Source organism: Biomphalaria glabrata, chromosome 5 (assembly GCF_947242115.1).
Source record: "Biomphalaria glabrata chromosome 5, xgBioGlab47.1, whole genome shotgun sequence".
Taxonomy (NCBI): Eukaryota; Metazoa; Mollusca; class Gastropoda; family Planorbidae; genus Biomphalaria; species Biomphalaria glabrata.
The window spans coordinates 38,497,098-38,514,625 of NC_074715.1; the positions used below are offsets into that span (position 1 = coordinate 38,497,098).

Consider the following 17,528-nt stretch of genomic DNA (forward strand, 5'->3'; position numbering starts at 1 on the left):
TTTGCATAAATGTGTTATAAAATATTGGCAAATAGTCACCCCCCCCCCTTTTTCTAAAAAGCATCCCGTGTTTGTTACTATTAATAGTGAATAGTTGTTAAAGTGGTGTATTTTGATGAAAAACTGCTTGCATAAGTGATTTAAAAAATTAGATTTTTCGCTTTTAGAAAAGAAAAAGTAGCCGTTGCATCAGAACTTTGAATGGACTAAAATATTATGATGACGGATTTTCACTATCTTTTCTAGTTTACGAGATCTAAACGGAACAGACGGACAGACATTTCACACAAAACTAATAGCGTCTTTTTCCCTTTCGGGGGCCGCTATAAAATGTCATATTCTTTTTTATGTAATTAGTAAAGATTACCCGATAATTTTTTGTCTCAAACGGAAGTACATAGTAATGATAATCATGTAACATAGATAAAATAAAAAACAAAACCATGCAATACATATGATATATACAAAAATCGAAGCATTGCATAGGCACATTCAAAAGCTTTTTAAAATTTAAAAATGTCTTTCTTGTGTTTTATCTAGTCTAGATAGATCTATAAACCTCCCAGCCCCCTGGAATTCTTGTTATTGTGAAATAAAAATGCCAGTGTCTCATGAATTGACTAGATCCACTTGTGATAATGATGTTATAGAAGACATCGAAGACATAATTTCGGCTAATCATTCTCATGAACAACGAGAAGGAAATCGCCCTTTAATTATTCCTCGACCACGTTCTAAAAAAACGAAGACAACCACGATTGCTGAAAAGGTTAAATCCATTGATCTAGATTATTGTGATCCAGAAGGGAGTTTGGCGAATGAAAAACGAGACAGCTATGTACCTGGTAATTTTTTTCAATAATTATAAATAAAGATTGAAAATTGAAAGGATAGACTTATTTATTTACTTATTAAGTCTAAGAGTAGTCTAGATAAATAGAGCATTTCACTCTCAGCATACTTTGATAATGATATATCTACTAATAATAATGGAAATGTCTTTGATTCTGAATATCAAGGATGAGTGTGCTGCAGTATTTCACATGTTGGCTGTGCAAACCCAGTTACGACATCTGCATGTTATTCTGCATCTCATTCAGATAAAACTTTGTCCGCTGGCAATCTAAGTTTTCTTTGCATCTTCTGCACCTGTCTCCAATAAGGGCTTTTTGGGTCTCAAATGTGTATCCTGCAGCCTTTGTGAGAGCTCTCCAACTGTCTCTTTCAGTAAATTCAGTGGTCATCTGCTGCCAGCTACTTTCTTATATAATATAGATATGCCAGTGAGGATGAAATGGCACCTGAATTGATCAGTATAGCGCTTACAGGGGGCATCTCTGTTAGGCTGTCCTATTTTAATCTCGTCTAAGATTATAGACCTACATATAATATAGATCTAGTTGAGCATGGTCCAATACCCAATCTCTATTTTATGGACGTGGGGGAGGGGGGGGGGGGGGTCAATGGATATCTGGGAGAAGGTTCCCATGCTAAGTTTAGGCTGTCACAAAGCACAAGTCAGCTTGAGTTGGGTTGCAAAATCAAGTCCTCTTTATTTATAAGTGTCCTTTACTAAGGGTTTTATGCCAATCAGAAGTACCTAATTATAATATATTATACCAAATCATGATCTATTTTTAATTTATTATCTAGATCTTTATGTAGCATAAATTAGCTATACTGAGACAGACTAGTCTAAGATCTCAATTCTCTTTGTAATTTAATTTAATAAAATCGTCTAGATCTATCCAATTTTAGACTTAGTATCATTCTACTTCAGGAATGACTAATTGTAGCAATTGAAATACTTGACATAGCATGGGATAGCTTTATGATCAGCAGAAAACTCAAACTGTGTATAAAACAGTATTGTTAAGACTAAGGCTAAGACTGCTTTATTGATCCTTTATGGAAATTTGTTGTGATTACAAGGACTCTTTTCTCATATAAAGACAACACAACAGATAAAATACACATAAATACATCAGTTCTCTAGTTTTTTCCCAGAGAAATTTTTTTTTTGATTCACAGAATAATAAAAAAAAATAATTTAAAATTTCATTGTCTAAAAATTACTTTTAAGGTTTCCTTTTTTCAAATATAATAATATTTAGAGAACATGATAATTTTGAGAAATGTAAGTATTGTTTGATTTTATGAAATTAAAGATAACTTTATATGTGCTGAACATCTTCACAACAAGAGTTGATAAAACATCAGTTAACAATAACTCAATATTTAAAAAAAAATAATCATAACATGCATACATATAAGCTTATTGCTCTATTCACTAGCTCTTCTTAGAATCATAATTTCAAGCAAGCTATTTGCTAAAAATTTTAAGACTTATTTGACAAGAAAATAAAAAAATACAGTTCTATCTTTTTTTGTTTGTTTACTTTTTTCCAAAATTTAATAATTTTTTAAAATTACTTAAAGGTACACAAAAAATATATGTTCGTACATGGGGCTGTTCACATAACAGTTCAGACAGCGAGTACATGGCAGGACAACTTGCAGCTTACGGATACAAGATAACAGGTTATATATTTCATTCAGAATTCATTTATTCACATTTTGTAGGTTTATTTGTAGAAAATAATTCTTCTAACCAACCATCCTAGTTTCAAGACTCAAATTTTGTGCATATAAGTGAGTTAGAGCCAGGTACCAGCTGGACAGTACATTTAAAATGTATACATGTGGCAAGATGATATTCAATTACCAAGGACTAAAAATATTCCTTGATTATTTTAAAAATATATATTATAGTTGTATCAGTATGAGACAAAGTAAGTAGGTGTTGAATAGGTGTTGAAACACTTTCATAAATTAAAAAAAACAACCTGCATTAACAAATAATATGTTTATTGTTGCAAGGCTGTTATGTTAAATTTTTTTTTTTGTCTAGAACAAAAAGAAGAGGCTGATTTGTGGTTGTTAAATAGTTGTACTGTTAAGAATCCAGCAGAAGATCACTTCAGAAATGCTATCAAAGAAGCTCAGTCTATGGGAAAATTATTAGTTGTGGCTGGATGTGTCCCACAAGGGCATCAGAAGGCTGATTACATTCAGGTAATTGCTAGCGTATTGCTAAAAATGATTTGTTTCAAAAACCTATGGTCATACATTAAGTCTAAGAAAATGGAAACAACAGGCATAGTGCCATTAAAAGATGAACATAACATAATACATAATGATAATGAAAATAAAGCAAACATCCTAAACAAATACTTTGCATCAGCATTCTCAGCCCCAGGAGACAAAGACATATTAATTAATTTGAGCCAAGTAGACAACATAGAAGATATAGTAGTACAAGAAAATAAAAGCCAAAAACTATTAGCCAACACCAAACCAAATAAAGCGTCTGGACCTGATGGTATTCCAGCTAGATTACTCAAAGAACTAAGCAATGAGCTAGCCCCAGTGTTCAAAATACTCTTTCAGGCATCGCTTAACCAGGGCAGAGTACCAAAGGACTGGAAAGAAGCTAATGTCACCCCCTATTTAAAAAAGGAGAAAAATCTGACCCAGGAAACTACAGACCAGTATCACTTACCAGCATCACATGTAAAATCCTAGAACACATAATATGTAGCAACATCATAAACCACTTAGACAAACATAATGTCCCCACCCCATACCAACATGGCTTTAGGAAATATAGATCATGTGAAACACAACTAATAGGACTAATTGATGACTTTTCAAAAGGTTTAGATAATAGTGAACAAATAGATGCTATCTTACTAGATTTTTCCAAGGCTTTTGACAAAGTTCAACACCATAGTTTGCTTACAAAATTAAAATATGTCGGCATTAATGGTCCATTGCATCAGTGGATTAAAGATTTTCTGATAGGGAGAGAACAAACTGTAATAATAAATGGCTCTAAATCAACACAGATAACAGTAAACTCAGGTGTACCTCAAGGAACTGTCTTAGGTCCACTACTATTCTTAATTTACATAAATGATTTACCAAATTGCATTACCTCAGGAACGAAAGTCAGATTATTTGCAAACGATTGTATAATATATAGAACTATAAAAACAACACAAGACACAGATATTTTATACAGAGAATTAGATGAATTACAGAAATGGGAATCAAATTGGAGCATGTCTTTCCACCCAGAAAAATTTCAGTTGTTAAGAGTAACAAAAAAACTAAAACAAATTAATTCCACTTATCTTATTCATGGCAAACCAGTAACACAGACTAAAAACGCAAAATACCTAGGTGTTATAATAAATGAAAAACTGTCATGGAATCCACATATTGATGAAACTATAAAAAAATCAAACAAAGCATTAGGATTTATTAAAAGAAATTTCTATAAATTATTATTATAGCTTTTATATAGCGCTACTTTCATGCTTATAGCATGCTCAGAGTGCTTTGGGTCCAATCTCATTTGTGGACCGGTGGGGGGTTTCTAGGAGTTGGTTTTCCGTGCTGCCTTTAGGCGCTCAATAAACACAACTTTGCCCGAGTCGGGTGTTGAACCTCGAGCCCCCTTCTAGGTAGCCAAGCCAAGCCTGGTTCAAGCGCACTTGGCCTCTCGACCACGCTTCCCATAAACATAACACTAAACATAAAACTAAAATGTTATTTAACCTTGGTCAGGCCAATAATAGAATATGCATCCTCCGTTTGGGACCCCTCAACTCAAGATAACATTAAGAAACTGGAACAGACACAAAATAGAGCAGTGAGATTCATAACAAACGAATATTCACACTTAACCAGAGTAACACCTTTAGTAAAATCACTAAATTTAGAAAGCCTTCAGGACAGAAGACTCAAAAGTAAAGTAGCAATTATACATAAAACACTGAACCATAATCTTCAAATACAAAAACAAAATTTAATAAAATACTCTGAAAGACACAAAGATAAAGGCACATTCCTCGTCTCATATGCTAGGACAAATTTGTACAAATACTCCTTCTTCCCTAGTGCTATTAGAGCATGGAATGGGTTGCCTGAGCTAGCCAGGAAAACCAGTGACTTGGCAGAATTTAAGTCATTGGTTAATATGCATGACTAAATGCATGATGTGTAGGACATAATCATCTTCTTTTTTGAAGTAACGTCTGTATTATATAAGATAAGATAAGTTTGATTTTATAATTATAAGTTTGAAATCAGTAGTGTTACAGTAACACACATCTTTATAGATGAGAAATGGTACAGAAGCAATTTTGTTTTTCTTAGATCATACAGGAACACTATTATCCATTGATCTCTATGTCCATGCAGAGTTACAACCCAATGGTTGAACACTAGTATACCTTAGTCCCTACAACTAACTAAATTTTCAGAAATTGTTCATGTAAATCCACAACAATTCAATGTAAATAGATGGTGGCAGACATTTGGAATGATTAACCTTGTGGTTTAATTATGAGTAGTTGGTTGTTTTTAGATTCTGATGCATTTTTTGGTATTATAGTCAAGTATTGGTAAATATGCAAAAAGGCATAATGCCATTTTGAAAATTGCCCCAAAATTGGTACAGCACCATATGAAATCATATGGCTTAAGAGGACTATTGACTTAGTTTTGAGCATTGAAACATTGTTGAATATAGTTTATCATTTATTCAGTTTTGCACATTATTTGAAGAAATCAAACAAGAAACACCATTTAGCTTCGCCGACTATTGTTAACTGTTGTCGTGCTTGTAGTTTAAAAACCCTTTTAGTTAAAAGTTCACTGTAAGCACTTTAGTAGATATTCTTGTTCTTTGTTTTTTTAAAGTTCCTGCTTTCAACCAAAAAATCCATTGGGTAGTTAGTTTTTTTGTTTTTTTTTAAATGGTAGACTATTATATTTCTGTAATAAAAATAATTTTGTCAAATTTTACAATTTACTTTTAAGTAATCCTACTTAAAATCAATGTAAAATTACAATTTGTAAATTATTAGCCTAATTGTATATATCTAATGTGCAGGGTCTGAGTGTCATTGGCGTTCAACAAATTGACAGAGTGGTGGAGGTGGTGGAGGAAACTTTTAAAGGTAAAGCACTCCATTTTGTTTTGTTAATATACTTTTGAGTTGTAGATTAGTTAAACTTAGCTTTATTGTCTAGGTATGACACATCATTTTCTAAATCACTCATCTGAAGTTTCTCTGCAGGTAACCTTTTCTTTTCATATGATGTGAAATAAAAAAAAATGCTTTTTGACATAAGTTCAGAACAGCACACTATCTTTCCTTGGCACAGTCTGCAAAAGAGCTCACAGCTCAGTAGCAAAAAGCTGGCTAGAAGAAGAGAAGACTAAAGTTCAAATGAAAAAATAAAAATTTGTCTTTGTCTTTTTTTTTTTTTTTGACAGGCTAGTTTAAAAAAAAGAAACATACAACTGGCTGTTCTTTGTTAACTTTTGAAATTGTAATAAAAACTGAGTTTTTTTCAGTCATGAACAAACTTCTGTCCATACATTTATTTATTTGTATGCATGGCACATGTATGATACTAAAAAATAAACAACAACCTTATGCTTTCAACTGAGAATGAAAAAAATTAAAAATCATAATAATGTATAAATTAATGTTATACCATTCTACTCTGCATTAGGTAACTCTGTACGACTAATGGGGCAAAAGAAATCATCTGGTAAGAAGGCTGGTGGTGCTCCTTTAAGTCTACCAAAAATAAGAAAAAATCCTCTTATTGAGATCATAGCTATAAATACTGGGTTAGTTCTGATTCTTTTTTATTATTATTTAATTTAATTATTTAAATTTGTTCACAAATGTATTTTTTTTAGCATTACATAATTTGTATATGGTCGTTACTTAATTTATCTCCCTTTAGCTAAGAATTTCTCTTCTGAACACCAAAATCAACTCCTCACCCCCCTTTTTTTAAAAATACTTTATAATACTTAACAAACACACACACACACACACACACATATATATATACTATCACTATCACTGACTAATATATGTTTCAGACTAATCTAAACCCTTTTTTAAAAATCACTACTTCATGTTTTTTAGTCTGTATTATTCAGAGCAACAATAACTAAGGTCTTCTTTGTATTTTTTTCTTCTGCTAATTTTTTTTTTCCCTTATGTATTTTAATGGAATAAAATTATTTAGTTATAATTGATTGATGGTGCTTTCTAAAAATAAGATATTTATATATTGAGAAATATTTGATTAGGTGAACTAGTGTTATATCATCGTACTAAATGAAAAAAATGACAAAGGTATTATACATTATTTTTTTGGGTGCCAGAAGCTGTATTTACACACTTAAAAAACCCTGTGTTTAATTTATATTTATATACTAGCCTGACATTACCCACGGCCTGCGGGTCTAAGTTTCTGTTTACTAATCTAGTGGATTGGATTTAGATGTATGTTAAACTTAGATAATGATCCTTTCAAGTTTTTTTCTCTTTCGCTACGAAAATAAAATTAGTTTTGCGAAAATCGGTTTACCCGAAGCCGATACATTCATATCTATTAAAAACGAAAAGAGCGATAGCTTTGTTAAATGAATGGGATTATAAAGTAAACAATTAAACGAAATAATTTTTAGTACGCAATTCATGAATGAATATAGGCCTATCTCAACTCGACTTCGCAGCTTTCGTAAACGAATGTTGTCTATTAAAAATGCTTTAGAAAACCAAATTTGAATGTTTATTTGATAAAAATATGAAATGAATGGAGTATAATTAGTATGTTCATGTGTTAAAGTATAAAACTATATTTGCGAAGAGAAGTTTTATCATCTTAGAGTAGAAGTAGAGTTTTAGATCTAGGGATGGGATTATAAAGTAAACAATTAAACAAATTAATTTTTAGTAAGTGATTCATTACGTTATTGTCTAATGAAAGAATGTTCATCAGGAAATCTGTAGTCACAGATATAACGAACTAATTAATGCAAAAAATGCTTTTGAAACACAAAATTGAAGGTTAATTTTATTATATAATGAAATCAATGGATCTTCTTTTGTATTTTCATGTGTCAAAGTAAAAAACTATATGCGCAAAGTGTATTTCTTAAAATTAGCTATAGGTCTAAATCCTTTCGATCTTTTCTCATGTCAACATTGTAAACATGGCCTCGATCCATAAATACTATAGCTTTAATAGAGTCGGACAACTTTAATTTTTTTTAGGGTCTTAAGTTTGTTTTAGGGCTACAATACATGCACTACGGTCTAAGTTGGTACCCAAGAAACATTCCTGCCAAGTTTTATCAAGATTGGTCAAGCGGTTTTGATGTCTATAAGTCACATACATACACCTTACATTCTACTTTATAGTATAGATATGCGTCCCCAATTCCCATGTTTTTTAATGCTGCAATTGATACTAAAACGGTTGCCCAACCCTGATCTAGAAGCATTATTTATAAGTAATCAAAAAATTGATTTTTTTTGTTCCTTGTTTTAAGCCAGATGTAAGATTTTACTGTTTTAGTTTTAATAATTAAAACTACTTTCTGTTCATCCCTAACTGTGCAGATGTTTAAATCAATGTACATATTGCAAAACTAAACATGCAAGGGGTGAACTTGGTAGTTACAGACCAGAAGAAATTGTGGAGCGAGCCAAACAGTCTTTTTCAGGTAAATAGTCATTGCCATTGAGAAAATATAAAAAGTATTTGAATCAATACTTTGTGGGGCATACAAAAAAATATTTAAATTCAATCTTAAGTTGTCATTATTATATAACTTTTTTACAGCTTGTCTGGCCTTCATTGTGCTTTAGTGCTTACATGAGAATGAGCTTTTAGCACAGATTTTCATTCTAATATTAAGCACCAAAAAAACCCCACAAAAACTTGCATTTTTTATCTTGAAGAAAAAATATAAAAGCTTATGTGCAAGAAAATGTTAACTAATATGATTTCATCTACTTTTTTCCTAATACAGACAAAAATTTTAAACTAGTGATATCATTTACTTATGTGTTGTAGAAGTGACTAATGCAGCCAAATTTAGGTCAGAAAATTTTTGTGATGCCACATTTTCTAGATATATCTCAACTCAAGACCTGAAAACAATATTTAAGAAATCTGTACATTGTGTTAAGGCTCATTCAGTTTTGTTTAATTCATATAAATAGTTTTATATTATATATATATATATATAGCAAATATATTTCATGAAACTTCAATATTGTGATACAAAGATGTTACGTTTTTTCAATTTAAATCAGAGGGAGTTGTTGAGCTTTGGTTAACTTCTGAGGACTTGGGAGCATATGGCAGAGACATTGGTGTCACTCTTCCGGAACTGTTGTGGAAGCTTATTGAAGTTGTACCACAAGGTGCCATGATTAGGCTTGGTATGACGAACCCCCCTTATATTTTAGAACATCTAGAGGTGAGTCTTCAGAACAATTGAAAATACTTTATTATTACTTATATGTTAACATTTTTGAGCTGTAAACAATTACTATAGCACATATTTTATTTTGATTATGGAAGGAGATGTCCAAGATTCTGTCCCATCCAAGGGTATACTCATTTCTTCACGTCCCTGTCCAGTCTGGATCTGATAGTGTTTTGATGGACATGAGGAGAGAATACTGTGTTGCAGATTTTAGGCATGTTGTCGACTATTTAAGAGAAAGGTAAAAATATTTATAGAGAAGTAGAGAGCAATTGAAGAAAAACTTAAGAATATACAGCATTTTGATATTTGGTATTAGCACATCATTGTAGTAGTTACAAAACTCTTTTATTCTTTAGGCGAGGAAGTAATTCAAACTTACCACTTTTGTTTCTGACTTTGTATTACACTATTAGGACTTTATATATATATATATATATATATATATATATATATATATATATATATATATATATATATATATATATATAAATAAATATTCTGTTTCAAGAGGCAATCTTTTCCTTTTGCAACTTCTTGTGTGACCAAAGATACACAACTGTGGTCACAGGTTGGGCATTTGTAATCACCTGGCACTGTTGCATTAACATATATATATATATATATCTCTCTCTCTCTCTTTATATATATATATATATATATATACACACACATACACATTTATATATATATATATATAATATATATAATTGAGCTTGATTTTCTGATGTAGAAATTTTATACTGTGTTAATCACAAATATTTTTCAGGGTACCTGATGTGAACATAGCAACTGATTTAATTTGTGGGTTTCCCACAGAAACTGACCAGGTAGGCTGAATGATACATCCTTCATGTTTCTTCCTTTAGTAACTTATGTGCAGAGATAGTTTTCTAGACTTGTAGGTGTATACTGAAGATCTAAGTTTTATTCAGACAATTAATTAGAAAAGCATGCTTATTATAATTGTTTAAGCAAACACAGGCAATATATGTTCAAGCATTGTGCAGGTAAACAATATCTAAATAATGAGAGTCATTTTTCATTATTTTGACAATCTAGTGGTGCTCTCATGCCAATAATTTTATGAAATGAAGGTATAGTTAAAATAATTTTTTATCACTCATCTCATGTCTTATGCATTACAGTCAAAAGTTTATTGACACCCTGGACCTGAAGCTTACATTTTTTTACTTTTTATATTTGAATGCATTGACTAATTATGAGAACCTACTTAATTTTAAAGATCGATAATTTAAGGTACATCTATCTACTATAATGCAGGTGTTCCATTAAAAGCTGAAAAAAAAAGTTTCAGGTGATTTATAAAAGGAAAGATAATATGAATTAAAATTTATATGTTTATATTTGTCTTGTAAGGAATCAAAAGTACAAAGTGTCTATGTGTTTTTAAACTTAATAGAGCTAAAGTACAACAACTGTCCCAATAGTTTCCTTGGTCACATTTATGTTGTTTTGAGGGCAGCAAAATTTTATATAAAAGGTACAATTTTAATGATCAACATTAAAAGTTTAATAAACTACTTGACAGCACTTGTCTGGCCACATTGGTGCACTCAAAGGGGTTCATGTATTATTATTGCTTTAGAAGGTTTCATAAAGGGAGCTGTATCAGAGTAAAAATGAAGCATTTTTCCCAACAAAAATTATCACAAGGGATTTCTGGATATAAATTGTTAAGGCTTATGCTATTTTTTGCAATCTTGTTAAATGTTAAAATGGTTAAATATTGTTGTACTTTATAGTTTGAATATTTATTATATTTAAACATTGTGTTTGTTTTACTTTTGCAGGATTTCAAGGAAACAATGGCTCTGGTTGAAAAGTACAAATTTGCTAGTCTTTTTATCAATCAGTTTTTTCCCAGGCCAGGAACATTGGCCTATAAAATGCAGAGAATCCCTGCTCAAGAAGTAAATCCCTTTAATGCCATTACTTCATGAATTAAACTCATGCATGATATGATTTGTTTAAAGTTAATACAATGGGAATTCTTTCAATAGTTTTGAATACTAAGCCTTGATAATATGTTTTAAATATAACCTTTATAACCTTTATTTGTTTCGTCTTTTCATTTCTATTTTTTATATTTGTGGTCTCTTTAGGTGAAGAAGCGGACAAAAGTAGTTTCAGAGTTATTTCAGTCATACCACCCATACACCCACAAGGTAATTGTCTAAATGAAGGTGTCAAAGACTAGAATGTGATGGCTGTGTAAAAAGGAGCTAGGCATCCATGCTTTTCAATTCTTAGTAATGATCTCATACACAGAGAAACCTTCAGGCACAAGGGTTAGTGAAGAGCTTCTTGGAGATCCTAGGGCTTCACAGGGAGAGTAAACCTTTCTAACTTTGAATGGACTTCATCTGAGGAGGAGATGAAGATTTGTGCTCATGATATTGATATATAACTAACAGAGGGACATATACATGAATAAGACAATAACTTAAAGGGAAACTCCAATGGTTTTTCAAATTTGAGTTATTGACATATTTAAATTAAATGTAAAAAGTTGTAATAGTAAACATTTTACCATTTTTTATTTTAATGCTTAGAAACATATTTAATAAATTAGTCAGTAAATTCTTGACATCTAAAAAAAAATGGGGTTCTTTGAGATTTTGTATTTAGCTTAGGCAAATGTCACTTCCCTCAACAATATTGAAAGGGAAACTAGATTTAACCAATCATATCGCTTCATTCTTACAGTAGCTGTTAGGCTTAGTGACGGCCTTGTCCAGAGCTATGGTACAGTTATATATATATGTAGATAGATCTAAAAGCATTAGGATAACCAGTTCAAGAAAAAAAGTTACATTTTCATCTCCCTCCCTGTCCCAAAAAGTAGATAGATCGTGTGTCTAGCTTATTCTAGCAAACTAGTCAGTGTAAGGCTAGTCTAGACTGCGTATAGTCAGTCATGACAAGACAACCAAGCGATAGTGTTTGTTGTGTGTTGAGTGGTCAGGTGAGAAAATACACACTGCATGTAAATCTACTTTCAAACACGCATTTTTTTCTCTGCTTAAAAGATCTAGATCTTACTGCATTGACGAAGATATGTTTCTTTTACGAGAATGTAAACTTTACTGTATGGTTTTCCGTTATACAGTAAGTCAATAGATTAAATTAATAGGTTTGTGTGAAGTCACATAGAAACCCGGTGAAAGTCAGACCATTTTGGATGTGCAGGAAAATTACGTCAGAATAACATCAATTACTGAGTTATTATTGCAAATTTTAAAAAAAGAAGAATATATTCATTATCTGTCAATCAAAACACATATATCAAAAATGGTCAAAACCATCGAAGTTTCCCTTGAAGTTAACTCTTTGCCATAAAAACTTTTTGTTAACTACCAGCCTTAAAAATAAAAAAAAACACTTAGGTTAACTGCTGACTCTAATGACACTTTAGTTGTGTTGGCCTTAAGACAAATGACACTTTGCCTGGAAAACAAGTTTTTCTATTTTTTTGTTCCCTTGAAGAAAGTATGTAAAAATTGTTAATCAGTCGTTCTAATCTATTTTTATTGTAATGTATCAACATGTGTTATTTTGAACATTTTATGTTCAAAATTAAAAATCATTTATAATAGAAATATACTCTTTTGTACATGTTTTAAATGTATGATGATTTATTTATTTTTTCTTTTTGCCCAAATAGTTAGGGCTCATACAAGAGGTTCTTGTAACAGAAGTGTCCTTTGACCAACAATATTTTGTTGCTCACAATAAATCATATGATCAGGTATGCTGTAGACTAAACAATCACTACATTATTAAAGACTTTCTAAAAAAATATAGACTTAAAAGGTGAAGTGATTTTTCATTAAATTTCTTTAAAAATTTTATGTCTCTATAGAAATTCAACTCCCTAGATCTATTGGTCTTCTTCTTCCTCATTCTCATTTTTATGTTGGAGTGTTCAGATGACTAGACCAATACATGAGATGAACTGCGCAGTGGTTTCCAAATCAGGAGCTCTCCATTTAGTTTTCTTTCTATTGGGGTGTTTTGGGGCCAGTGTCTTGTAGGAGCCTCATGGTAAAGAGAACAGTTTTGAAGGACATGGTCAGCATTCTCTAATGATGCTCCACATGGGCAGATTTCACTGGTTCCTATTTTGAGCTTCTGGAACAAATGTTGTCTCATTCGGTTGTTCCGGTCCTGAGTTGAAAGATTAGACGTTGATCTTGTCAGGATAGCTTTTCTCATTTCCTTCTAGTTCTATCTGTGCTTTTATCTATTGAATAACAGTTTTTTTGCTGTTGTTATTGAGCTTTATAAGTGCTGTCCTGAGTCATTTTATATAGGAGGAATCAGAGTTTTCCATGCTTTGGAGGATTGTTTTCGCATAAGTTAGAAAGACAATCAGACTGGGTGGGGTACTTGGATGATTTGCTAGCATGGTAGCAGCTAGTTCTAGTGCTTCCCTTTCTGCTCTGTTGCTGTCAGAGAGCTCTCCAGTTACAATGGATTTTTCTAGTTTTTCTCCATCAGGCCATTTGATTAGTATTCCAGCTCCTCCATTTGTGGTGGCTATATGAGATGAGCCATCTGTGTAAACTCTGATCCACTGATTGCTAGGATAATGAGTTTGTAGAAAACAGTTCACTATTTCCTTCAGCTCTTATAGTCAGATTTTTTGGTTATATTTTCAATATGGTCTCTTATAGTAGGAAGAGAGATTTCGTCCCAGGGTGGAGATTCATTATGATGTATCGTGGTATCCAGAGTTATTTTTTTAAGTTGGTGATTCTTTTTTAGGTCCAGAGACTCCTGTATGAAATTAGTCCTTTTGAGATGGTTTTAGTGCCAGTTTTGTGGATTTTAGTTTTGAGTGGGTGCCTCTCCAAGGTTTACCAATTTAGTGAATTGTGAAAGGATTTTTATTTCTCTTCTTTCATCTAGAGAGACCAGGGCAGCGTTTCCTCCATAGCTCTAATGGGTGTTGTTTTGATTTCTCCTGTCATTGGAACCTTGTCTATTTTCCTTAGGTTGGTTTGGGCTGCTGAGCCCCATGCTGTGGCACCATATTCTAGAACAGGTCTTACGTAACTGGTATAGGTCTTTTTCAGGATGTTGTGATTAGCTCCCCACTCTGTACCAGCTAATTTTTTCATAAAGATAATTTCTGGATGCCTTTACTCTGTGTTTTTTCTATTTGTTTTTTCCAGGTTAATCTCGGGTCATAGGTGACTCCAAGATATGTAGGGCTGTCATTTTTTTCTAAAGTTTCCTTATCTAATGTTAATTTTATTGTTTGTTGTCTTGTTGATGGTGAGAAGATGGTATATATCTATTGGTGTGATGTAAATAAAAAATTAAAGTACCCCTTTTAGACCTTGATGACCTTGATGGGTAGATGATTTAGAAATAATCTGTTTCTATGGCCTGATGTTTAACAAGGGTGCTGTATGGCTGGCATTGTGATCAACCACCTTTATTTTCCCTCAACTAAAGTCAGGTTTCTATCAGAGTGGGGTAGACTCAGGGAAGTCCTAAAATCCAGAAATTCAAAATCCCAGTCTTCACTGAAATTTGAACCCAAGACCTCTTGGTTCAGAAGCCAAGTGCATTACAACTCAACCACCATGCCCACCTGGTATTCATAAAAAAAATAAATAAAAAGTTTATTCATCATGATAAGTTGATGACTACTCTTGTCACCCAGGTGGTTGAGATCTTTGCATTGCAGTTTTGTGTCTCTCATGTGGCTGATGAAACTTGTGTGAGGCAGGAATGTTTTGCTGCTCACTGGACAAGCTATACCAGCTGGAGCTTGTGTCCATCACCTTTATTTTTTTCTCTAGCGCATTTCATCAGCCAAGGCCGTTTTCTTGTCCTCATTAATTTCTGGGCCAGTTTTCACACCACAACTCCACAATGCTCTATCATTGGCTTAAGTCTTCCAGTTGGCAGGGTCCATGTTGAAGGTTCTCAGGGAGGCTTTCAGGGTGTCCCTGAAACATTTTCTTTATCCACCTTATGCTCACTTTTCATTCATTATTGGAGAATAGTCTTATATGTACAACTGTTCCCTATTGAGGAGGACGGAGGTTGGGGATACTAGTTATTGAGTCCAAAATATGTAGCACAAGCTTCACCTAAAAAATATCTATATAAAGTTATTTATTTTAATTAACATACTAATATATATTTTGGAAAGTACATATATATATATTTCTTTGGATTCATGTATTTTTGTTTTCTCTCTGATGTTATAAGGTTTTAGTTTTAAAACAAGACAATATTATGGGCAAAATTGTAAAAGTGGAGATATTTGAGACAGGAAAACATTTCATGAAAGGGAAACTTTTGCAAGATGAAACTGCTGAACAACCTAATGTACCACATCCTTTGAAGAAAGGTCAAGTGTCAGGAGTTACATTGGCTTCTCAGGAAAAAGTACGTCCATTTAAAAAGAATTCTTTTGAAGATGATCTCTATTGCTGTTACATAACTTGACATAAAAGATTTAATTTATTTAAGGAGCAAATCTCCTACCTAATACAGAGTGGCCAAGATAAAAGAGGCTTCCTTTGATTACAGAAGTATAAATACTTAGAGAAAAGTAAATTATAGTATCATTATTATGTATTTCATTATGAACCTTTCATTTAATGTTACAAACGATTTACAATCGAAAATAAGAATTAACACTCTTTGTTCAGTTGAAAACATTATGGAGAATGCTATTATAACCACCATTAACAACTGGCAAGGCAACATTGACAAGCAAAACATAAGATGGCTGCTGGACATAATGTTATGCTCTCGATTTGAATATCACACACTGCTTGACTTCGGGTCTCTTATCTTGGCCTCTCTGTATAACAAATTTTTTTTTTTTTTTTGTAGAAGTTATTTTAAATCTTGACCTGTCTTCTTTTTTAAATTTTATATGTGTATCTTTCTAATTACACCTGCCAAATGTGATACCTCAAGAAAATTATATGTAATATCAGGTTTAGCGTGTTAGTCAAAGTCCTCCAACCACTAGATATGCATAATAACAAGTATAATAGGTTGGCTGGACAATATAAGCCATCTCTCTAGATTTCTTAATTTGTATGACATCTTACCAAGAATCATAGTTACACATTAACACAGCAACTTCCTACTGAAAAGACAACGAGTTGAATAAGAAAAGTGGAAGTAACCCTAAACTTGTATTATTTTCCCAAAAAAGGAGTAGAGTCTTAGCATATGTTTATTCTGTGTTTACAGAAAGTTGATCAGACTAGTGCATCAATCATTTTGACATTAGCATTGCCAGTAAAAAAGCTAAGAAGCATCAGTCACAGTATACAAATACTTACTAGCTCTAGAATTATGTGGCACTAATATCATTTGGTATTTGAAGTGAGCCATCATAGGTATACTTTTATATTATATGTCATACTAGGTATACTGTTGTATTATGTCATATTATCTTGTTATTGAAAAATGTAATATCCAATCAAAACACTGACATAAATGCATCATGTATACATATGGTTGGTTAGTTGAGTTACTTAAGGATAAGACAAGTATTTGAAGAATAAACTATTTCTATGTCATCAACACTTCATTAAAGCAGTTTAATTTCTTGGTCTGTGTACATATATTGTCTTGATTTATAATGAATTTATTTTTTTCATCCTCTAAAATGAAAGCCAAAGCCAAATTTTACAATTCTATTTATCTTTCACAGAAACTTCAGGTTCCTTGGTTTTGGTTAGGTAGCTCACTGTTAGGACTTGCCATTTTAGTTCGAGCCTACACAAGATTTAACAGATGATGATTATATAACTAATGGCAAATTTTCAAAAATGCATTTTAGATATTAATAAACATTTTAGCCACAATCTTTGTTTGTTATTATATTTTATTTTCATAACAACAGTAGTACAAATAAATAGTCTGTAATTTTTTTTTTGTTTGTTTTATAACATTTGATCATTTGTGCAATTGAGTTAGCTGAAATGTGAACATTTCTGTTTTTGACAGGACAGTCTGAGTTGGAATTAGGCTTTGGGTAACTCTTCTAGAATGTTGTAGTAGTCCTAAAAAAAGATTCATACAATAATCCAAGAAATGTTGAAAGTTAATAATTGATTGAGACAACAAAAACATAGATTAA

General features: G+C 32.0%; 1 protein-coding gene across 1 annotated transcript; it reads left to right on the forward strand.

Moving 5' to 3' along the window:
- The first annotated feature begins 423 nt into the window (after positions 1-423).
- Positions 424-17,255, forward strand: LOC106059229 (threonylcarbamoyladenosine tRNA methylthiotransferase-like). The gene is made up of 14 exons (XM_013216799.2): positions 424-845; positions 2,440-2,541; positions 2,912-3,075; positions 5,963-6,029; positions 6,592-6,712; positions 8,505-8,608; positions 9,204-9,370; positions 9,475-9,620; positions 10,149-10,209; positions 11,194-11,313; positions 11,506-11,568; positions 13,068-13,151; positions 15,632-15,811; positions 17,100-17,255. The coding sequence occupies exons 1-14, from the start codon at positions 599-601 to the stop codon at positions 17,184-17,186; spliced, it is 1,713 nt and encodes a 570-aa protein (XP_013072253.2). The 5' UTR covers positions 424-598; the 3' UTR covers positions 17,187-17,255.
- Positions 17,256-17,528: the final 273 nt, after the last annotated feature.

Excerpts from the sequence above, each read along its gene's own strand:
- LOC106059229 (XM_013216799.2), top strand. The coding sequence starts at position 599 with ATGCCAGTGTCTCATGAATTGACTAGATCCACTTGTGATAATGATGTT. Across the intron at positions 6,713-8,504 it reads ATCATAGCTATAAATACTGG|ATGTTTAAATCAATGTACAT; the intron begins GTTAGTTCTGAT and ends CTAACTGTGCAG. Across the intron at positions 9,621-10,148 it reads GTCGACTATTTAAGAGAAAG|GGTACCTGATGTGAACATAG; the intron begins GTAAAAATATTT and ends AATATTTTTCAG.